This window comes from Sphaeramia orbicularis, chromosome 9 (assembly GCF_902148855.1).
Source record: "Sphaeramia orbicularis chromosome 9, fSphaOr1.1, whole genome shotgun sequence".
Classification (NCBI taxonomy): Eukaryota; Metazoa; Chordata; class Actinopteri; order Kurtiformes; family Apogonidae; genus Sphaeramia; species Sphaeramia orbicularis.
This window is the reverse complement of record NC_043965.1, coordinates 16660001-16684161: the sequence shown is the minus strand read 5'-3', so window position 1 is coordinate 16684161 and position 24161 is coordinate 16660001. Positions and strand designations below refer to the sequence as shown.

The 24161-nt window shown below is 34.2% G+C and overlaps 3 protein-coding genes across 4 annotated transcripts in view; 2 read left to right on the top strand and 1 right to left on the bottom strand.

The window, feature by feature from the left end:
- Window positions 1–7043: 7043 nt before the first annotated feature.
- On the top strand, window positions 7044–14739 carry LOC115426100 (uncharacterized). 2 transcript variants are annotated; one of them, XM_030144057.1, is made up of 3 exons: window positions 7044–7077; window positions 7223–7323; window positions 13736–14739. In XM_030144057.1, exons 1-3 carry the CDS (start codon window positions 7065–7067, stop codon window positions 14213–14215), a joined length of 594 nt encoding a protein of 197 aa, XP_029999917.1. In that variant the 5' UTR covers window positions 7044–7064; the 3' UTR covers window positions 14216–14739. The 2 variants fall into 2 exon arrangements, with proteins under 2 accessions (XP_029999917.1, XP_029999916.1); XM_030144056.1 differs by having other exon boundaries at window positions 7181–7323.
- Window positions 14740–18624: 3885 nt separating this feature from the next.
- Window positions 18625–22430, bottom strand: spring1 (SREBF pathway regulator in golgi 1). The gene is made up of 5 exons (XM_030144015.1): window positions 21728–22430; window positions 20670–20826; window positions 20428–20579; window positions 20151–20264; window positions 18625–19160 (listed from the first exon to the last, which is right to left on the bottom strand). The coding sequence occupies exons 1-5, from the start codon at window positions 21821–21823 to the stop codon at window positions 19077–19079; spliced, it is 603 nt and encodes a 200-aa protein (XP_029999875.1). The 5' UTR covers window positions 21824–22430; the 3' UTR covers window positions 18625–19076.
- Window positions 22431–22477: 47 nt separating this feature from the next.
- Window positions 22478–24161, top strand: part of rnft2 (ring finger protein, transmembrane 2) — a 31903-nt gene continuing 30219 nt past the window's right edge. The window contains exons 1-2 of the mRNA XM_030144014.1: window positions 22478–22578; window positions 22729–22806. Of these exons, the coding sequence (XP_029999874.1) occupies window positions 22760–22806 (47 nt within the window). The 5' untranslated portion in view covers window positions 22478–22578; window positions 22729–22759. The remainder of the gene's footprint in view (window positions 22579–22728; window positions 22807–24161) is intronic.

Genomic DNA, 24161 nt, shown 5'->3' with positions numbered 1-24161 from the left:
CGAATGAGAAAACAGCGCAACAGGAATGGAGGAGAAGTGAACAACATCGAGTCTGCTGATTTGTGATAAAGCTGATTCTGAACGAACTCGTCTGTGAGATGAACGTGTTCTAACACATTTGTAGTCAATGAAATGTCAACACAACCGAACATATTTGACCATTTAATTTTTGTAATTTTAGGGGAAGCCGAGCTTCCCTTGCAGTCTGTGAGAAATTGCCTGTGATCAACAGGTATTAAACAGTTTAGATCAGTAGATGTTTGGGTATTTATGGGTTAAGCAAAATTCACACTCTGTTACCACCTTCAGTTCACAGCTTAAGACTTATTTATTCAGACAGGCTGACTCAACTCCATAATTTCACTTTTATCTGCTGCCATTTTATGTGTCTATGTGTTTTATATATGTGTGTGTGTGTGTGTGTGTGTGTGTGTGTGTGTAATTTTAATTGTGTTTTATTTATTTTAACAACTTTGTACAGTGACCTTGAGTGCCCTGAAAGGCACCTATAAATAAAATGTATTATTATTATTATTATTATTATTAAATATTATTCACATACTTCCTTTTTTTTTTCTAACAGAATGAATTTCATGGATCCAGAAATGACCTGATCCCAGACGAGGTGCCCCCATCCACAGTATCTGGTACCAGTATCTCTGAGAAGCTGCAGGACATCTACACCAAGAACATGCTTTTCCAAATGCACATGTCCAAAGTCAAAGAAGACCAAGACACTGTTTGGGGGGTACAGTCTGACAGCACATTCTGGAGTCTGCTAACATCGGTCACGGACAGATTGGGACATTTTTTAGGGAAAATGGAGAGAGTTCTTGAAGCCCAGGACCCTAAAGTCCCTTTACCCACCAGTCCTCCTCCACTGCAGGTGTCCCATTCCAACAACTATGACAACAAAGTATACGGCTGGGCTGTGATATTCCGACTGGAGAAATGGATTGGAGAAGTTCAGAAAGTACTCCCAGATGTGACGGGAGTATGTAAGTAGACGGTGATTCCGGATTCCACTGGTTTCACATGTGAAGAGATCCACATCAACCCCATCAGATGTGAAGTTAATGTCACAGCCTACAGTCAAGCATTTTTTTTTTTTTTATATATTTACATTGCTGTTTATTATTGTTATTATTTATATATTTATTTATTTATTGTTGAAAAGCTACTGTAAATACAACAAATGACCTTGAGTATTTAATTATTTATATATTTATTAAATATACACTTTATTGGATAAACCCTGCTGGTTCCAGGTCTGCTGAATTTCTGTAATTTCCTAATTTTGGATCAATGAAGTACATCTTTTTTTTTCTAATAAAGGAGCCTGTTTGGGCCTGTATTCCTTTTTAATGTATTTTCTTCTATGGTTGATTTATTTCCATATATTGGAGTGTCCTTTTGGATATGGAATAAATTTTTTTTGCCTACTTATGTTTGAAGTAAAGTCTGTTTATATGCGCAATATGTCAAGTTTATTTTTGATATGTATAATATTTTTGCCATTTTGTACAGGAATGTTTAGAATTTATTTTGACATGCGTATGGTTTGTTAAGGTACTTTGAGGAACTGATGTGACTTTGTGATCAGTAGAAAAAGATAAAGTGTGGGGGGGGTTATATGAGTTGTACTACTTGTTTTCGAATGTTTTTTAAAAACTTTTGTAAAATATTTTTCTCCCTTTTTGTTGTTTTTTTTAATATATATTTGAAATAAAAAAATAAAATAAAAAAAATACATTGTAATGTTGTTGTTTAAAAAAAAAAAAAAAGTTAATTAAAAATATATTAATTTGTGAAGATGATTTAGTTGATTTTCATTATTCAGCGTTCCAGCAGCTTTCACAGGACTAGTCCATGAATGACTGTGAAATTTACTTCAATCTGAGTGAAGGCTTTTTTTAGCCAGGCTGTTTAACCCATAAAGACCCAGTGTTACTTCTGTGGCAGTTCCCAAATGAATTTTTCTCTCTATTGATCCTTTCTAAGTGATTTATCATCATTCATTAATATTATCCCTTATATTTAGCTTTTTTTTGTGGGGTTTTTTTTTTTATTGATCCTGTCGATTTTCATAAAAGTTCAGATTAAAGTTGAGGGATTTTATATCAGAAACAGGAAAAACTGAGGAAAAGTGGCTTTTTCTGCAAAATATTTTACAATATCATGTGTCAAAATCCATGGGTTTTACTGGTGAATCAATGTTGTAGAAGATGACAGTGTTTCCGCGGTAACTCTGAACGTCCAAATGGGTCATATCTGATGACCATGAAAAAATGAATAACTGCATTTACACCAATTATTTACATGTATTGATAGGATTAGTGTATCAACATATATTAGACATTTTAAATCAGTAGATGTATTTGATTACCAGTGACTGTTTGGGTCTTTATGGGTTAATATACATAACAGTAAAGTATAAGTGAAAATATAAAGTTATATTGTTGTATTTCTGAACCACTGATGATCTTCTGTATATGTCTTGCTTTGCATTTCTTTATTCTGAAATAGAATCTAATAATTAACCTCAGATGTAACTATTTATTGCCACTCCTTAGTCTTAACCCATAAAGACCCAAACAACTGGCAACCAAAATAATCTCCTGATCTAAAATGTTGAATAAATTCTGATCCAATAATTGGTGTAAAATGCAGTTTCTCATCTTTTCATGGTCATCAGATATGAGCCATTTGGACGTTCAGAGGCTCTGTCATCTTCTACAACACTGATTCACCAGTAAAACCCATGGAGTTGGATCAATGACAGTGGATGAAGACACTTGGATTAAGTTCAGCATTGATATCTTTGCTAAAAAAGTCAGTTTTTCTTCTGTTTTCTTTGTTTTTGATGCAATAACCCTCAACTTTAATCTGAGCTTTTATGAGCATCTACATGAGCAGTGAATGAAATATGAGAAAATATTAGATTTTCACTAAAAATCGCAAAATTTAGAGGGTAATATTACAATAAATGGTGATAAATCACTTTCACTGGGTTAGAGAAGTCTAAATAGGGTTCTCAGATCAGTTCTGGTAGATACTTATTTTTATGTTCAGTTAGTGATATCTTTGCTTAAAAAGTCACTTTTTTCAGTTTTCTTTGTTTTTGAACATAATAACCCTCAACTTTAGCCCTTTCATGCCTAGTGGTCACTACTGTAGACAGCTATTCTACAGCTGTTCTCTTACATATTCATGGGTTTTGTTGTTTTTAGGGATGTCCGATATTGGCTTTTTTGCCAAAAACCAATATGCCGATATTGTCCAACGCTTAATTTCCGATTCCGATATCTACCGATACTGCTGCCGATATATGTGGGATATTAAACTAATTTTAGGTAACGTCACATATCTCCTGTCATGGAATTAACACATCATGCCTAATTTTATTGTGATGCCCCACTGGATGCATTCTCAAATGCAACAAGGCTTTCAAAATATAAACACTGTCTGTGCAAAGAATACATACTTCAATTTAAGTTGTGGAAAAAATGCCATATTTATTTATTTTCTCTCCTTCCCTCCATGAGTCTATTACAGTGTGGCAACTCTACTGTACAATTTTGAAAACCGCACATTTCTTTCAGCTACAAACAATGCTTCATTTATGCGTCGGTAAATGCCGGCGAAATCAAGGCATTATTTTATCGGTTTTAATGATAGGCAAAAAAAAACGATAACGATATTCACCGATATTACATTTTTATGCCAATATCGGGCCGATAATATCGGTGGGCCGATATTATCGGACATCCCTAGTTGTTTTAGTTGCATATCAGCCGACACAGAGGACGCTTCTGGGTCAAAACACAGTAACGTCCCGTCACAGAGCGAACTTTAATTGATTGCCATTCTAACATTTATTTCAATATAAAGTCACTCCTTGTTTTGGATAATCCCTTATGGTCTGATTAAATTAAAACTGAATTTAAAAGTTAAAATATGGGTCATTTAGCAACACTAATCTGTCAAATTGTCACTAAAATGTCCCGTCAGAGAGATTTTGAATACCATTGTTTTGACCCTTATGCACCATCTCATAAACTGCAATTCATACCATTACTGTAACTTTGCTGATTTTGATAAAAGTGATCTGCAGTAACATGTTTGAGTGTAAATCAATTGTTAATTCTTAAACAAAAAGTTTTTTTTTTTTTTTTTGCATATTATCTCCATGAAGTAATAACTAGCAAGAGTATATTAAAATATGAGAAAACATCAGATTAGCTGCATGAAAAATATTTTTATTTCATAGTTTTCCCATCTGACACTGGATTTTAAATACATGTTTCTTTGCTTCAAAAATTAACCCTTTCATGCATGAATTATGAGAACCTTAATCAAGATTTTTTTTTCTGTGTTTTTATTCCTCTGTAGACATGAAAAAAAAAAAAAAAAAAAAAAAGTGATTTAATCTTTTTAAATGACCCTATTTTTCATGGAGCTACAAAAATGTCCACTCAGCAGCTGGACATCATGTGTTTAATTTTAGAAGCAACGAAACATGTATTTACTGATATACTGTGTGAAAACTATGAGATAAAACCATTTTTATTGCTGCTAATCTGATGTTTTGTCATATTTTAACAATACCTGCATGGAGATAATATACAAAAAAAAAAACAAAAAAAAAAACAAAGAACCTTTTTGTTTAAAAAAAAAAAAAAGGTGTTAATTACAGTTTAATAACAATTAGCTTTTTTTGACAATCAAGCATGTTAGTGCAGATCAAGTATATCTAAAACAGCAAATTTACAGTAATGGTATAAATTGCAGTGTATGGGATGATGGGATGATACATAAGTGTCCACTGTGTTGGCTGATATGGAACTAAAACAACAAAATCCATATAAGAGAAGACTTTTGAACAGCTGCCCACTGTGGTGACCACTATGCATGAAAGGGTTAAACACATGGTGTCCAGCTGAGTGGATATTTTTGTAACTTCATTAACCCTTGCATGCATGAATTATGAGAACCTTAGTTGAGATTTTTTTTTCCTGAGTGTTTTTATTCCTCTTTAGGGATGAAAAAAAACCAAAAAAACAATCTGACTGAATTTTATTTATGAACCTATTTTTCATGGAGTTACAAAAATGTCCACTCAGCTGGACACCATGTGTTTAATTTTTGAAGCAAAAAAACAAAAACAAAACAAATAAACAAAAACAAAACAAAACATGTATTTAAAACCCATCATCAGAAAGTGGAAAACTTTGAAATAAAAAAAATTTTCATGCAGCTAATCTGATATTTTCTAACATTTTAACATACTTTAATACTAGTTATTACTCACTTCATGGAGAAAATATGCAAAAAACTTTTTTTTTGGTTGAGAAAACTTTTAAATTACAGTCTAATAACAATCAGCAGTTTATTTACACTAAAGCATGTTACTGCAGATCAGGTTTATCAAGAACAGCAAAGTTACAGTAATGGTCTGAATTGCAGTGTAGGATGATATGTTGGATGATATGAAGCTAAAACAATAAAACCTATGAATATACAAGAGAACAGCTGTAGAATAACTGTACACTGTGGTAGCCAGTATGCATGAAAGGGTTAAAAATAGCTTCATAAAACATTTCAGTCGCATTGTTTTTTTCATGCCTAGAGAGGAATAAAAACACTCAGAGGAAAAAAAATCCTGACTAAGGTTCTCATAATTCATGCATGAAAGGGTTAATCTGCACTTCCATGAACATCTACATCAGGGCTCTCAAACTCATTTTCTTTCAGGGGCCACATTCAGCCCGATTTGATGTCCAGTGGCCCGGACCAGTAAAATAATAACATAATAGCCTATAAATAATGACAACTCCAAATTATTGTCTGTGTTTTAGTGCAAAGAAACCCCATTAAATTCTGAAAATACTTACTTTTCTAAACTATCCAAACAAAAAAAGATGTGAATAACCTGAAAAAACTGAAATCTCTTAAGAAAAATTAGTGCAATTTTAGCAATATTCTGCCTCAACTTGTCATTTCCACATGTGCATTATAGAACCGAACTACAAAGACACTAAACACTGAGGAACAGGCCGAAAACTGTTAAAATCATGCTTAATTTTCTGTAGACATTTCCGGTTGTTCATATTTGTTCAGGTTATTCACATTTAATTGATACAGGATAGTTTTTAAATGTAAATATTTTCATAATTTAATGTTATTTTTTTGCAATGAAACAAAGAAAAAAAAAACTGAAGTTGTTAATTCAACATTTTTTGCTTAATTCATGATTTTTTGCTAAATCTGAGATTTTTTTTGGTTTAATTCAAGATTTTTTCCTTGATTCAAGCTAAATATTTTTTGCTTAATTCAATTCAAGACTGTGGAATTTTTGCACCTGGCAAATTCATCCCACGGGCCGGATTGGAACCTTTGGCGGGCCGCATTTGGCCCCCGGGCCGCATGTTTGAGACCCCTGATCTACATGATCAGTCAATTAAATACAGGAAAATAAATGATTTTCAGAGGATAATGTTATAATAAATGGTGATAAATCATTTTAAAAAAAGGATAAATCTGCCATAAACTGCCACAAAAGTAGCACTGGGTCTTTCTGAGTTAAAATAAAATACTATGAAACGCTGAATAACCGAACTGGGATGAAAGAGGTTGAAATGAAACGACACTTTTGAAGTTGTGGTTAGAGTCTAACATACGTACAGGAAGTAGAGCAAGAAGTGGATGAGACAATCAGTGGTGAAGCAAATAAATTGAAAGTGTGTCATTACATAGATGATAACAAACATGACGTATATGTAGGATTTTTTGGTGTAAATGACTCTCTTTCATGTCTCCTCTTCAATGTTTTTCAATGGAAATTTGCTCAGAATTCAGCAGTAGTGTTACTGATAAGGTGCTGACCTGTCTCATGAACTTGGTCTTGATTGGTTCGTCGTAGTAAGTTTTGTCATCAGCGGATGTCTTAGAGATAATGGGAGCTTATCTCATCTGTCATTTTTTTTTTTTTTTTTGAACATAAAAACTATCTTGGATGCGTGTGATGACTCTCGCAGTCTACACTTACACTTGTCTAATTCAGAATGAACAGAGCAGGTATTGTACACTATGATCCGGCCACAATAATTATTTTAAACTGTCAAATATGAGTCATAGATGCGATTTATACTTTTAATATTTGTATGTTTGCTGAAACTAGTGTGGGCGTGGATGCTGATTGTGCTGCACGGTGTGGCTGCAGGTCATGTACCAAAGAAACACGGCGTGGTTGAACCGTCATGCAAACCCAAACAGATGACGGCCCTTACCAGGAGCCAAGTGGAGGCCAGTTTGACCAGCTTTGTAAGTACAGGTTATATATGCTCCTAGAATATATGAGCCTCCCTACGTCATACTAGAGAAATTCTGTTTTTTGCTGGTGTGTCTGCACTTTGTTTGTCAGTGTGTTGGTCTGTTGTTGCATTGCTGAGACTAGTTCTACAGCAATTAATTCATTAACCCTTTCATGCATAGTGGTCACTCCAGTGGACAGTTCTTCTCCAGCTGTTCTCTTGTATATTCATGGATTTTGTTGTTTTAGTTTCATATCAGACAACACAGTGGACGCTTATGAACCATCCCATACACTGACATTGAAAACATTACTGTAACTTTGCTGTTCTTGGTAAACCTGATCTAACATGTTCGCATATAAATCAATTCCTTGGTACTGTTATTAGAGTGTAATTAACAACAAAAGTTTTTTTTTTTTTTTTTTTTTTTTTGTGGCATATTATGTCCATGAAGTGAGTAATGACTAGTATTAGCGTACACTACAAACAAAAAGTTAAGGATATTTCTTTTTTTTTGTCTTTTTTTTTTGGGTCATTTTTGCCATTTGTAAATAAAACTGTCTGGTCATTAACCTTTTCATGCACGAATTATGAGAACCTTAATCAAATTTTTTTCCTGAGTGTTTTTATTCGTCTTTAGGCATGAAAAAAACAATATGATTGAAAATTTTCTTCTAAAAAATAAATAAATAAAATGATTACATAAAATGAAAATAATTTTTTTTTAAAAAGTTTGAAAAAATACATTAACCCTTTCATGCATAGTGGTCACTCCAGTAGACAGTTCTTCTCCAGCTGTTCTCTTGTATATTCATGGATTTTGTTGTTTTAGTTTCATATCAGACAACACAGTGGACGCTTATGCACCATCCCATACACTGACATTGAAAACATTACTGTAACTTTGCTGTTCTTGGTAAACCTGATCTAACATGTTCGCATATAAATCAATTCCTCGGTACTGTTATTAGCGTGTAATTAACAACAAAAGTTTTTTTTTGTTTTGTTTTGTTTTTTTTGTGTGGCATATTATGTCCATGAAGTGAGTAATGACTAGTATTAGAGTACACTACAAACAAAAAGTTAAGGATATTCCTTTTTTTTTTTTGTCTTTTTTTTTTTTTTTGTCATTTTTGCCATTTGTAAATAAAACTGTGTCTGGTCATTAACCTTTTCATGCACGAATTATGAGAACCTTAATCAAATTTTTTTTCCTGAGTGTTTTTATTCCTCTTTAGGCATGAATAAAACAATACGATTGAAAATTTTCTTCTAAAAAATAAAGAAAGAAAATGAATAAATAAAATGAAAATAATTTTTAAAAAAAGTTTGAAAAAAAATACATTGAAAAAATAATAATGAAAAAAAAAAAATTCATATGAACCTATTTTTCATGAAGTTGCAAAAATGTCCCCTCAGTTGGACACCACACGTTTAATTTTTGATGCACAGAAACTTGTATTTACTGATAAATTGTGTGAAAACTATGGGGAGGGCCTTTGATTCTGAGGGTTTATGCTCAGGAGAGATCTACATAATGTTACCAAATTCATGTCAGAAAAGATATGTAGTGTCTTAAAACTTTAATAAAGATATATGTAAAAAAAAAAAAAAAAAAAAAAAAAAAAAGAACAACAAAATCCATAAATATACAAGAGAACAGCTGTAGAATAGCTGTCCACTGTAGTGACCACTATACATGAAAGGGTTAAAAAAAAAAAAAAAAAAAAAGTGTTTCAATTCACACAAAAAAAAGTAAAAAGCAAGAATCCCAACTGAAAAAAATAGCCAAAAAATTACAAAAATATCCATAACTTTTTGTTTGTAGTGTATGTTAAAATGTGAGAAAACATCAAATTAGCAGCATTTACTGTTTTTATTTCATAGTTTTGACACAGTATATCAGTAAACACATGTTTCTTTGCTTCAAAAATTAAACACATGGTGTCCAGCTTGGTGGACATTTTTGCAACTCCATGAAAAATAGCTTCATAAAAAAAAAAAAAATAAAAAAAAAAAATTAATCACATTGTTTTTTTAATGCCCAAAGAGGAATAAAGAAAAAAATCTTGATAAATGTTCTTAGAATTCATGCATGAAAGGGTTAAATGCATTTGAAAAACCAGAGAAAACGCATTTCTAACCCATAAAGACCCAGTGTTACTTTTATGGCAGTTCCAAAACTATTTTGTTTTTCTCTATATTTAACTTTTCTTAAGTTATTTATCACAATTTATCATGACATTAGCCTCTGTATTTTGCATTTTTTCAGTGAGCATCAGGTATTTTCCTATATTTAATTCACTGATCATGTAGATCAGGGGTCTCAAACTCATTTTCTTTCAGGTTCCACATTCAGCCCGATTTCATCTCCAGTGAAATAATAACATAACAACCTATAAATAATGACAACTCCAAATTTCTGTCTCATTTTTAGTGCAAAAAGCCCCCATTAAATTATGAAAATGCTTACTTTTATAAACTGTCCAAACAAAAAAGATGTGAATAACCTGAAAAAACTGAAATTTCTTAAGAAAAATAAGTGCAATTTTAACAATATTATGCTCCAACTTATTATTTCTACATGTGCATTATGGATCAGAACTACAAAGACACTAAAGACTTAGTAACAGGCAGAAAATTGTTGAAATTGTGCTTAATTTTCTTTAGACATTTCAGGTTGTTCATATTTGTTCAGGTTATTCACATTTTATTGTTACAGGGTAGTTTGTAAAAAATAAGAATTTTCATAATTTAATGTTATTTTTTGCACTAAAACAAAGACAAAAATTTGAAGTTGTCATTATTTATAGGCATATTGTAATTTTTTTTTTTTTTTCACATCAAACTGAGAAGAAAATATAGAGGTATTATTTTTTGTAGGTTTTTATGGTATTATTTTACTGTAGCTCATATTAGTCTGTATGTGGAACCTGATGTCTGCACTTTGCAAATTCATCCCACGGGCCGCATTGGAACCTTTAGCAGGCCGCATTTGGTCCCCGGGCCGCATGTTTGAGACCTCTGATGTGGATGTTCATAAAAGCTCAAATTAAAGTTGAGCATTATTACGTCAAAATTAGAGAAAAATGAAAAAAAGTGCAAAATTTATCATTAATGGGTCAAAACACAATATTCGAAATCTCTCTGACAGGACATTTTAGAGACTATTTGACAGGTTAGTGTTGCACATTTTTACTTTTAAATTCATTTTTGCTTTAGTTGGACCATAAGGGATTATCCAAAACAAGGAGCTACGTTATATTGAAATAAATGTTGGAATGGCAATCATTTAAAGTTCGCTCTCTGATGGGACATTACTGTGTTTTGACCTTAAGTGTCTTCATCCATGGGTTTTACTGGTGAATCAATGTTGTAGAAGATGACGGTGTTTCCACGGTAACTACAGAGCTTCTGAACGTCCAAAATGGGTCATATCTAATGACCATGAAAAGATGACAAACTGTATTTTACACCAATTATTTACATGCATTGATAGGATTAGTGGATCAACAGGTTTTGCTTGTCGGTGGCTGTTTGGACTTATACACTTTTTAAAATTTGTTTTCTTTAAAGGTTGATCTATATTGGAGTGTCCTTTTGGATCTGGAATCTATTTTGCCTACTCATGTCTGAAGTGAAGTCTACCTAATATAGCTATGAAATGGACAGAGTTGATTTTGATATGTATAATATTTTTTGCGTTTTGTGCAGGATTGTTTTAGGATTTATTTTGACATGCGTAAGATTTGTTAAGGTACTCTGAGGAACAGATGTGACTTTGTGATCAGTAGAAAAACACAGGGTAAGGGGGTAGTATATAAGTTGCACTTCATACCACTCCTTTTCAAAAAATTTTTTTTTTTTTTTCATGAAACATTTTCAATCAGTAGATGGTTTTGGTTGTCGGTGGCTGTTATGGTCTTTATGGGTTAAATGGGAAGAATGATTATCTACAATATTCTGTGAGAAATAAAGAGCTCGGTGACAAGGAACAATAATAATAAAACAGGGCAAATATGATTCAGGATTGTACAATGTAACATATTTATGATGATGATGATGATTATTATTATTATTATTATTATTATTATTATTACCTCCGCCAAGGAGGTTATGTTTTTGCCAGGGTTTGTTTGTTTGTTTGTTTGTTTGTTTGTTTGTTTGTTTGTCTGTTTGTTTGTCTGTCCGTTAGTGTGCAACATAACTCAAAAAGTTATGGACAGATTTGGATGAAATTTTCAGGGTTTGTTGGAAATGGGATAAGGAAGAAATGATTACATTTTGGTGGTGATCGGGGGTGGGGGGGCCCACGGGGGGGGCCACTGATCAGTCTTGGCGGAGGTCTGCGCTCTCCGAGTGCTTCTAGTTATTATTGTAGTAGTAGTAGTAGTAGAAAAGCAATTTTGAAATTTTTTATTAATGTATGAATGAATGAATGAATATGATAGTGATGTAAAATGTTCATATGTTACTTTTTACTGAGAATATGTTCCATAGCTTATAACATATACAGTCATGGAAAAAAAATATTAGATCATCAAAAGTCACCAAAAACAATGGTTATGCAATCAAGTACTAACTCCTGTGTGTATCATGTGACTAAAACAGACAGAAAAGAAAACATGGAATGCCTAAAAGCACTGTTTTTGTCAGTACAATGCCATAGATATTGATGTAAGAACTGAAGTGATTTTGGTTATTATCAAGAAAACATGGAAAACGGATAGATGTCAGCTCTGAAATTAAACTCTTATGAGCTTTATTTGTTGTTATTATATTTGTATCTATATATATATGTATATATATGTATGTGTGTATGTAAGTATATATATATGTACAGGGTGGGGAAGCAAAATTTACAATGAACATTTAGTTGTTTTTTCTCAGCAGACACTACGTCAATTGTTTTGAAACCAAACATATATTGATGTCATAATCATACCTAACACTATTATCCATACCTTTTCAGAAACTTTTGCCCATATGAGTAATCAGGAAAGCAAACGTCAAAGAGTGTGTGATTTGCTGAATGCACTCGTCACACCAAAGGAGATTTCAAATATAGCTGGAGTGTCCATAAAGACTGTTTATAATGGAAAGAAGAGAATGACTATGAGCAAAACTATTACGAGAAAGTCTGGAAGATACTATTAAAGAAGAATGGAAAAGTTGTCACCCGAATATTTGAGGAACACTTGCGCAAGTTTCAGGAAGCGTGTGAAGGCAGTTATTGAGAAAGAAGGAGGACACATAGAATAAAAACATTTTCTATTATGAAAATTTTCTTGTGGCAAATAAATTCTCATGACTTTCAATAAACTAATTGGTCATACACTGTCTTTCAATCCCTGCCTCAAAATATTGTAAATTTTGCTTCCCCACCCTGTATATGTGTATATATGTGTATATATACTTACATACACACATACATATATACATACACACATACACACACACATACACACACACATACACACACACATACATACATACATACATACATACATACACACACACGTACGTATGTATGTATGTGTGTATGTAAGTATATATGTGTATATATACTTACATACACACATACATATATACATACATACATACACACACACACTTACACACATACATACATACATACATACATACACACATACATACATACATACATACACACATACATACATACATACATACATACACACATACACACATACATACACACACACACATACATACATACACACATACACACATACACACATACATACATACACACACATACATACATACATACACACATACATACATACATACATACATACATACATACATACATACATACACACATACACACATACACACATACATACACACACACACACATACATACATACATACAACAGTAAAATACCAGTATTTTCTTATGATGTTGAATGTGTTATTTTAAAACCCTACACCTGAAATGTGACTTGTGGAAAAAAAGAGTAATTATCAGCAAAACTTGAACTTAAATTATGTCGATAACTTAAGATATTCCCTCCATAACAGTTTAAAATGTGACACAGGAAAAATAATCAAAGGTTTATTGTAGAAAGATCGTCATCTTTTGACCCCAGATTAGTCTTTGTCTCAATCACTGACATGAAAAACATGCAGAAATGTTAGTTTTTACACCTGGAAATTAAATTTTAAGAAGACATAAATGAATGACATGTAATTCCCAAAAGGATATTATCATGTTAAACAGGACACAGATCTGAGAAGTTTTACATTTCATTTATTAAGATCCCCGTTAGTAACTGAAACATCAGTTGCTCTTCTTCCTGGGGTCTCCTCTACATTACATTACAATTTTAATTATTTATATTAATCAACACAAATAAAATAATAATAACAAAGACCTAATTGTGTCTTTTGTCCAGGATGCAGCCAATGGGAAGCACCTGGGTACGTGGTCTCCAGGTTTCCCTCTGCTCCACCTGGACCAGAACACCCCTCTGGTGGGTGCAGACGTCCAGTGCAGCCTCCTCTTCATGTCCCAGGGTGTGGAGGCCATCCTGGTGGACCAGCGGGACAATCTGAATCCCGACGACGTCTCACTTCACAAGACGCTGAGTCACACCGTCTCCAGAATCGGCCTGCTGGAAGCCTGCGTGAAGAGCATCCTCGGAGGGACGTGCGCCGCTCCGCCTCCCCCTCCTCACATGCCCAAGCCGGTGTTTGAGAGGAAGCAGTGGAGTCACACCCTCCTGAAGGAAGCCAGGGAATATCTGGTCAGGCTGGAGCGTAAGATAGGAGCCCATATTTTCAAGGTCAAAGGGTCAATAAAGCAGAGAATAAAACACATGCTTACAATGAAAAAGTATCACAAATACCTGGAGGGAAGTGGATACCTCCTGTAACACCCCAAACCAGCTGTTCTCACTGCTAACTATAGTTTTTGTTTAACTCTTGCATTTTTTCGAGCCTACAACTGCATTTTAAAACTTATTTCTCACTTATAATTTGCATCACAAGTCCAAGCATTTATTTTTATCTTGCAGTTTAACAAAAATAGGACCAGTGTCCCTGTATCTGATCAGCAAGTTCTAACAAAAATCAATAACAACATGAATTTACGAGGTGGTCATGCTCTGGCGCTATGTTAAAGTCTGTGGTCTGGATGCAGGCGAACAATCTCCCAATAGAAATGGGTGGTACTTTCACTGGAGGAGAACTCAGCTAATTCAATCAAAGTCCATATATGACCTCCTATCAGTGATCAATTGTAACTATATAGATATCTGTAACCTCTGTAATTTACATGGTATAAGCCATTAAAACATGGCCCATTATAAATAAAGGCAAATGTTTAATAACAAAATTTTAATAATAGAAATAATAATAATAATAGAAATAATAATAATAGAAATAATAGAAATAATGATAATAATAATAATAATAATAATAATAATAATGTCAAAAATTCAGAGATTAAAATTTCTCAAAACCGTGAGCAAACTTTGTAGACATTGTCCCAAGGCAGCTACATAAAATTTTTTAAATGAATCTGTATAGGAGTTTTGGAGAAGAAGATTATTGAAATCTAGACATTGGTGACCTTGAGTTTGACCTTTCCAGGTCATTCAAGGTCAAAGGTCGTGGACCAAAATAAAAGTCCAGATATGACTTCCTATCAGTGATTGATAGTAACTATATTGATATTTTTGAACCATTTCGATGTTATAAGCCATTAAAATACTGCCCATTATAAGTGAAGGAACATTTCTGATATTTCAAAAAATTCATCCAAAATTCAAAAATCTAAATTTGTGAACAAACTTTGTAGACATTAGTCACTTTTCCATTGGACATCTGCGCAAAACTTTACAGATATTTACTGAATGTCAGAAAAAACAGAAGTGCGTAATTTCGGTTTTTCCATTAAATCACAAATGCGATCATTTGTTTATGTGTTATCGCGAGATGACACGAGAAGTCATTCCATAAACATGGCAACAAATGAGAATATCACGTTGATTTACAGATATATTCATTATTATTATATATTATCCCTCTATCCTGTACTAAATTAAAAAATGATTCAGTTTCCTGGTGTGTCCACACATACCGCACCATAGTTCTTTTAAAACTCTTCTTCTTCACCTGCTGTAATGTCCGTCATCATCTGTTTTTGTTTTTTTATTCACATGACTCTAGTTGCGGAAAAAGGTCTTTCCATTGCAGTTTTGCGTGATATACCAATTGCGCTTTGCCCGAAAAACCACCTCTTGCCAGCACAAAAACTTTTAATTGAAAAATGTGTTTTGGCAAAATTGTCGTAAATTTTTATGCGCAAGTTATATTCGCGCAATTTGAGGGTCAATGGAAAAGTGATTATTATCCCAAGGAAGCTACATAAAAAATGAAAAAAAAAAAAAAAATTAAATGAACTGAACCGGTAGTTTGATCAGAGACGATATTTGAAGAAATTGCTAACGAAGACGAAAACGACAAAGATGAAAACGACAGACGAAAATGCCGAAAACGACAAAGACAACAAAGATGATGCCTTCACATTAGCTCATAGCCTATCAGCTGCTGAGCTAAAAATGTCAGAAACTGCTTTTGTTCAACTAACAACGATCCCCAGAGACATCAATTAATCAACTTGCCAAAAACAGGCAAATGAGAATGGCTTCTAATACATTTCCTAATTACGACCAGTTTGTTTTCTCAGCCATCAGAATGATTAATTGTTTTGCTCTGGCGATCTATCCCCCATGTGCAGGGTTTTTTTTCTTTTTTGTTTATTGCCTGAGGTAAAGCAGATAAGAATCACCTTAAGAGAGTCAGTGGTTTGGACTCGCAGTCACTGTACAAATTAGTGGACAGATGGACAGAGCACAGAGAGGTAGATAAGTCTGTCACACTTCCATCAAATCAATGCAAAGAGAACAACAACACTGGAACAAAGATTAATGCGAGCCACATCCTCCTCAAATGAAGTGATCCATTAAAATTTAATTACAAGTTGCAGGTTTTTGTGGTGACAAATGAGTTTCTCTAACGGTGATAACAGCGCAGCAAAATTTGGACTGTGCATACTTCAGTTTTAGAGTGCACGGAGAGTGTTGGAGCTGCTTTTACACAAAGTTCTATTTAATCAGATGGTTGTTTTTTCTGCTCCTTGTTGCTCACAGTGGTTCAGATTTTATTGCCACACCATGTGATCATACAGTATGATTTAGCTCTTCAGATTTCAAGAGCTTTTAGAAATAAGGATGTCAATTATTGGCAGTTTTTACAGGATAACATGCTTGTGTTTAAAGGGCTCATATTTTGCTAAACTCACTTTTATTAGTCTTTGGTTCATTTATTTGCGTATTTACGGACCCGAACAGTTCAACAAGTTTGATTTTGAACCCTCCAGGTGCTGTAAAGCTATCTTTATATTCATTCTGGCAAAAATCAAGTGGATGTCTACAACCTGTTTTAATTCCAGCTTAATTTGTTACGTCTATAACTAGTTACATGACGACATTTGCACATATAAGGTCAAAATTTCAGACAAATATTTCTCAAAGTACGCCATAATTGTTTGTCAGCAGCAGCGGTTGTAGTAAAAACTGAAAATATGTCCAAACTTTGAGCCGATTACCTAAAATGTTCAGTTGTTGGTCAAACGGGACAGAGCAGCACAGTCAGCAACCTGGAGGGGGCGGGGCATGAATTGGCGCATGTGCATTTAAAGGGCCAGCACTCAAATTGACCTTTCTGGTGTCATTACTCAGAAATAGGGTTGAAGATGGACCTGTGGAGTTGAATTAGTAAAGAATTCAGACCCAAGCATAGCATTTACAGTTTATGTAGACCACAGGGACATGTTTTAAAATGCATAATTCCATTTAAAAAAAAGTAAAATACCACTCCTGTAACGTTCTGCATATGTAACTCCATAGTTGATGCTAAAAACTGAAACACTTATAATCAGGATGTAACCGTACATAAGTGACTTCAGCAAGTAAGATGACATTTCACTCATGAGAGTAAGCAAGTTCTACCTTTTGTGTTATATTAACCCATAATGACCCAGTGCTACTTTTGTGGCCATTCCCAAATGAAATTTTCTCTGTATTGAACCTTTCTTAAGTGATTTATCACCATTTATTATGATATTGTCCTCTGTATTTTGAGATTTTTTCCTATATTTAATTCATGGATCATGTAAATGTTCTTTAAAGCTAATGAAAATTGGTGGTTATTATATCAGAAACAGACAAAACTAAAGAAAAAGTGACTTTTTCTATAAAATCTATCATTAACTGAACATAAAACAAGTGTCTCCATCCATTGTCATTGATCCAGCTCCATGGGTTTTACTGGTGAATCAATGTTGTAGAAGATGACAGTGTTTCCATGGTAACTACAGAGCCTCTGAACGTCCAAATGGGTCATATCTGATGACCATGAAAAGATGACCAACTGTATTTTACACCAATTTACATGTATCGATAGGATTAATGGATCAACAGGTATGAAACAGTTTACATGACTAGATAGTTCTGGTCACCAGGAGATGTTTGGGTTTTTACAGGTTAAAGATTATTTCAGAATTCTTTGTGAATGGATTTGATTTTGCAAGGCTAAAAAAACATTAAATTTGTATTTTTCTAATTGTGTGTTTAATTTCTTTGTTTCTATTGGCACAAAAAAATGGAATGAACAACAGAAGAAAATAACATCAGTATTCATCTAGGATTTTACTAAATTATTATGAAGAAAATAAGCAGTTGAAAAAATTAAAGCATACCAAAGCTTATATTCAAGAAAAAAAAAAAGTTTTAGCAGTTTTCCTTGTGGATTCTATTCCATCTGACTGGAGTTGTTGTTGGGAGAACATGTGAGGCATTTCTCTTTTTGGGGGTGAAAAAGAAAGCAAATTTTAATCCAACAGATTTCCTTTAAGAGTTGTTAAAAACAGGTTGAGATTTGAAGTAACAGGTTTTACATTTAAGTTCATACTTTGTTAAAAAAAGCCAAAATTCTAATAATGATGCAGATATATCAGCTGTAGATCAAACTCATTAACTTATTTCAGAAAATAAGATGACTTCTCACTCAAGGCAGTAGCCGAAGCCTGTCTTTTGTGTTACATTAAAAATTATTCTGTAAATGGATTTGATCTCATTCAGATCTGAAATTTCTTTGGCACAAAAGGAAGATAAATAGCAACAAAATCAAAATCAACACACAGAAAATAACATCAGTGTTGGCACAAAATTAAGTTATGTAAATATAAACTGTCCCAAAATGGAATAAACAGCCCATGTATTGTCACAGTCACTTTTATTAAATAGCTGTTTTATACGCATGCACTATACACAGAATGACACATTCTTTGCTGTTTGACAACAAAACATAAAACAGTTGTTTTCTTCTTGAAGCAGGTTTAAACCGAAGTTTATTTTATGACATGAACTGAAACCAATCCCGAGCTGCCTGCGATGTAGACCTGATGATCATCATGGATGAATGTATGGAGCTTTCTAATGCACTTATGAAGTGTAAAATAATCAAAATCACATACGTCAGTCCAAATTTGAGGTTGCGTTTGGTGTCTTGAATGTCTCTGTCTCTTAGTTGTTATCATGCAGAAAAATTGTCCCGAGACAGCAGTTCAGTCTCTTGTCCAAGCACCTTCAGGGGCCCAAACGGCAGCCATATTTTTAAGTTCCCGCTGCCATTTGTGTACTTCATAAAACCGAGAGGAGAGTCAAACACTCATACAGGAAGGAGCTCCGGTGGACTCTCTCCATAGCAGTACTTTGCTTGAGGGTTTCGGTATGTGTTCTCATGTTGGACACTCTGCAAGAAAACAGAACAAAAAAAAAAACATGAATGAATGAAAGAACAAGAACAAGTCGTGTAGTTTTTGCTGCAGAAAGAACAAGTGATGCCAGGCACAACAAACCCCACCCCTCGCACATATTGTAGCTTATTTTGGCATCGATCCAGCTGATGTCATCATGTCTATGCGTGTGCTGATGTCAGCATATCAACTGCCTCTATATATGTGCCAAATTTGAAGTAAACTGAAACAAAACTGATATTTTTATAGAAATGTGAAATCTCGCCAAAAGATGTAAAAAAATTCATGAAAAATTGGAACTTTGACCTTCTTTTCCCAAAATGTAATCACATCTATTCTGGTAATCAATCTATAAACTGAATTTGGTATGAATTCAACCGATAGCTTTGCTGCTAGAGTGATAACAAATAAACAAACCAAATCAAAAACGGTACCCCTGCCTCCCCTTTGGGGTGCAGGGTAATAAATTCAAACCACACTGGGTAGCTGAGTGTGCAGCTTTGTTTAATTCATTTTTGGCGGCAAATAATGAAATAAAGCCTTCACTCAGATCCAAACAGATGGCAATAAATGCCTTTGTGTATGTATATAACAAGTCCGGTCAGCTGAGTCACTGATCTCTTTAAAGTCCCTTCTTAAAACATACTTTTATAAGAAAGCTGTTCCTTGTTTACTTACAATACAGTCTCACACTCTTTCATCAGAGTTCTCTAACCCAATCATTTATTTCTATCTGGTTTCTTTTACAACATGATGATTTTATGACTTGTCTTTGTTGCCTTTGTAACAAATAGTTATTTTCATAAACAAGCCTGTTTTTATTTATTTCTGCATTAAGTTCTGCATTTTTTCAAACTGAACCAAGATTAACTTTCAAGCATGTGTGAACCTGACAGAAAATGATGGTCAATATTCATGCTTTGTGTTAGCATTACTATGGCATTAATAATCTGATACTTTGATGTCAGTTTCAGTCTATAACGTACTTGTGAAGAGGTCCTACACTTGGCCAGGCACAATTCAAAATGGTCCTCCACAGCAGTGAAGAGATTCTGGAAACCTTCAGCTGCACGATTCAGGAAACGCTCAAGCAGAGGTTGCTGATGAAGAGAACATTGATAAAAAAAAAAAAAAGTAAAGATTTCAATCTGCCTTGTTATCCCCCAATGTTCTTTGATGCATATGAACTCACTACCAAGGGTGTTAGAAGGGAACATGTACTATTTTAACATGCCCCTGAACATCCTTGATATGACAGATTACCTTATCAGGCTGGAGGCAGCAAGACACGCAATACTCATAGATGCTGCAGCAGCCGTTGGCCAGGCAGCTTTTACAAATGTACTGTCTGGTGCTGGGAGCGTTGATATTACAGCAGCCATTAACCAGCAAGTCTTTTCTCTCACAGACATAACCTGTAAAACATTAACACAAAGAAGATAAACACTGATGAGAAGTTAATGAAAGCACTGTGACTGTTACTCTGTCATTATCTTATTACTCACCAAGTTCATCTGTGAGCAACGTTTTGCCCTGAATCGAGTTACGGCACTGAGTGATCTGTCGGCTGCTGTTGCCCAAGTTAAAACGGACTTTCCAGGGGATGCGATGGTCTGGATCTCTAACCTCTAGGAGTGTGCGGTCCCGTATGGTCCTCTCCTCCTAACAAATTAACACAACATTGAGTCATGAAATAAAATTAAGAAATAATATGACGTTAAAGTAGATTTGGACCTTCCTTAAGACATCAAATAAGATGAGTATAGACAGTTTCCCCAATACGAGGCAATGATGGTAAGAATTCTGAGAAACACTTAATCATATACTAAGTGTAAACACATTTTAAGGCTGAAACTTGAGTTACTAATTTTAGACCACTGATTGCACAAAGCAAGCAGATAGAACAGGTCAGCTTGAACTATGACTGATCAGCATTTTATTATGTAACCTTTGTTAACCAAACATTAAAAAAACAAAGATAATCAAGATAATAATAGCAGAAAAAAGCATTTGGAATACCTGTGAAATGAAGCATGTGTATCTTTCACATTATGACCAAATAATACATAGAAATCCTAGGAGGTAGTACTTAAAAGTTTAGACTCTGTAGGATCCCAGAAAGCAATAATGTTGAGTTTTCAATGCTTCAAACCAGGCATCTGTTCTTTTAAAGTCTGATTTTAATAAACCACTGTGAACAATAATGCAAGTTAATCAGGAGGCCTGAATCATGGTTAGTAAGACCTGCTTTTTTATTCCAATCTGTACACCCATAAGCAAAAATCTGAATCAGAATTATGTTTATTGCCATGTAAGTAAACAGATTTAGCATTACTAGGAATTTGTTTCTGTGGTTTGGTGCATACATAGAACATAACAAATAAAGAAAATAGAATAAATAATCAAGTTAGATAGAGTTAGCCTATAATGGACAATCAAATTTAGCAAAAAATATACAATATATAACAACAATGTATAACAAGAATACATTTTTCCATGATTTTATTCATATCCACCATCCCTAAATTCATAGCTCTATAATGTCCTGACTGAGTGTCTGTACCTGTTTGAGTGTGCTGGTGAGAAAGTAGATGAGAGATAATCCAAAAACTACTCCAAGCACCCAGCGCTTTCTCAGTAGTCGCCGTAGCACCATCATGGCATGGCTTTCGTAAGGAGATGACAGTCCCAAACATTAAAAAACCTGCACCGATCTCAATCTCCTAATGGCTTGTTTTTGTCTGTGATATATGACAATAAACGACAACGACTTTCAGACAGAGCTGGTGGTGTTACCTTCAGTGTAGCTAGCTTGTTAACGGGATAACGCTAACGTACAAATGTGACACAAAAGTCCGTTTAGGCAGCCACAGTTACTAGCCTATAATGTAGCCTTAAGTTACAAGTAAAAGGACAACATATTGCTCCCAAAACACTGAATGTGAATTTTGCCCACAGTTTCTACAGTACTTTGTTAGGCACGCAAGCCAACAGTATTTCACCATAAAACACTGCTTTGTTAGCCTGCTAGTTAGCTGTCGTTAGCTAGCTGTCATATGTTGGTTAAATTACAAAAATACTGCCGACAAAAGCTATATTATCATTAAATACTTTCTAGTGACGTATTTGTTCTCACTAAAGTAAAAAGAATCGGCACATATTCCAACGTTACGCTGACAAAATGTTAGTGTCTTTTAATCCTGCGATTTTTTGACAGCCACCATCAGCAAAACAAATATCCAGAACACGGAAGTGGTGTGGAATGGACGCTTCTGATTGGTGGAAAAAACGGCCAATGTGACGTCATACAGGAAGTTTTTCGTGCAGGGACCCGGAGCATCTCAGCATCTGCATCAAGCTAACATCACATCAATAATGACAAGCGCTGAAGGACAATTCACTGAACGAATTCAGGTAAAGTCAAAGCACCTTGTTATTCATTCACTGACTTATATATGGAACAAACATAAGTGAAATGGAGAAGTAATAAAAGCTGTAAAGTGTAAGCCGGCCGGCCTTATGGCAGTGAGGCTCTGTTGAATTGAGCTGACTTTGTATTCGCAGGGCTGGACCTTGTGGTGATAAGCGGTATGCCATGCAGAGGAGACATAGCAGCAACACGGATGGCATGCCCTCTGAAAGGTGGGGAGACGAGCTCTTACATACAGGTCATTCCTCCTGTCAGTGTAGTAGAGGCATCAGACATATAGGCAAAATATACACAAAGAAACCAATGTTCAGGGTCTCATTGCATTCCATACATTCCAACTGTGCTACTGCTGGACCACATTGCATTGTCAACAAAAGCCTTACAAAATTGTCAAATCATTATATTGTTATCTTCCATCAGTTTCCTCACACTTATTTTAGTGATCACACAGTTTACCACTGATGCAGAATAATGCAAAATCAGTGTTCGATTTATTTATTTTTATTTTTTATTTAACCTTTTTTTTTTTTAACCAGGAAGAAAATCCCATTGAGATTAACCCTTTCATGCACTGTCCACTCCAGTGGACAGTTCTTCTCCAGCTGTTCTCTTGTATATTCATGGGTTTTGTTGTTTTAGTTCCAGATCAGCCAACACAGTGGACGCTTATGCACCATCCCATACACTGTAATTCAGATCATTACTGTAACTTTGCTGTTCTTGATAAACCTGATCTGCAGTAACATGTTTAAGTGTAAATCAATTGTTATTTGTTAGACAGGAAGGTTTTTTTTTTGCATATTATCTCCATGAAGTGAGTAATTACTAGCATTAGAATATGTTAAAATGTGAGAAGACATCAGATTAGCAGCATTAAAAATGTTTTTATTTCATTGTTTTCATATCACTTTCTGATATTGGGTTTTAAACACATGTTTCTTTACTTCAAAAATTAAATGCCTGGATATTTTTGTAACTCCATAGAAAAAAAAACTTGATCGCATGGTTTTTTTCATGGCTAAACACTGAAGAAAAAAATCTTGACTAAGGTTCTCATAATTCGTGCATGAAAGGGTTAAGAACCTCTCTTCCAAGGGAGTCCTGGCCAAGAGGCAGCACAACACATAGTTGCAACGTACATTTACAACATACAATAATTTACAGGACCAGTCAACCTATGTACACTACCAGTCAAAAGTTTGGACTCACCTTCTCATTTAAATGGCATGAGTTGGATCGCAGATGGCCAACAAGTGCTCAGTATCACTGGGAACTCCTTCAAGACTTTTGGAAAACATTTCAGGTGACTACCTCATGAAGCTCATTGAGAAAATGCCAAGAATGGGCAAAGCAGTAATAAAAGCAAAATGTGACTATTTTGTAGAACCTAAAATATAAAACATGCTTTGAGTCATGTCACATTTTTTTTAACTACATAATTCCATATGTGTTCATTCATAGTTTTGATGCCTTCAGTGAGAATCTACAATGTAAATAGTCATGAAAATAAAGAAAAACCAGGTGAGTCCAAACTTTTGACTGATAGTGTAAAACACGTGCAAGACAT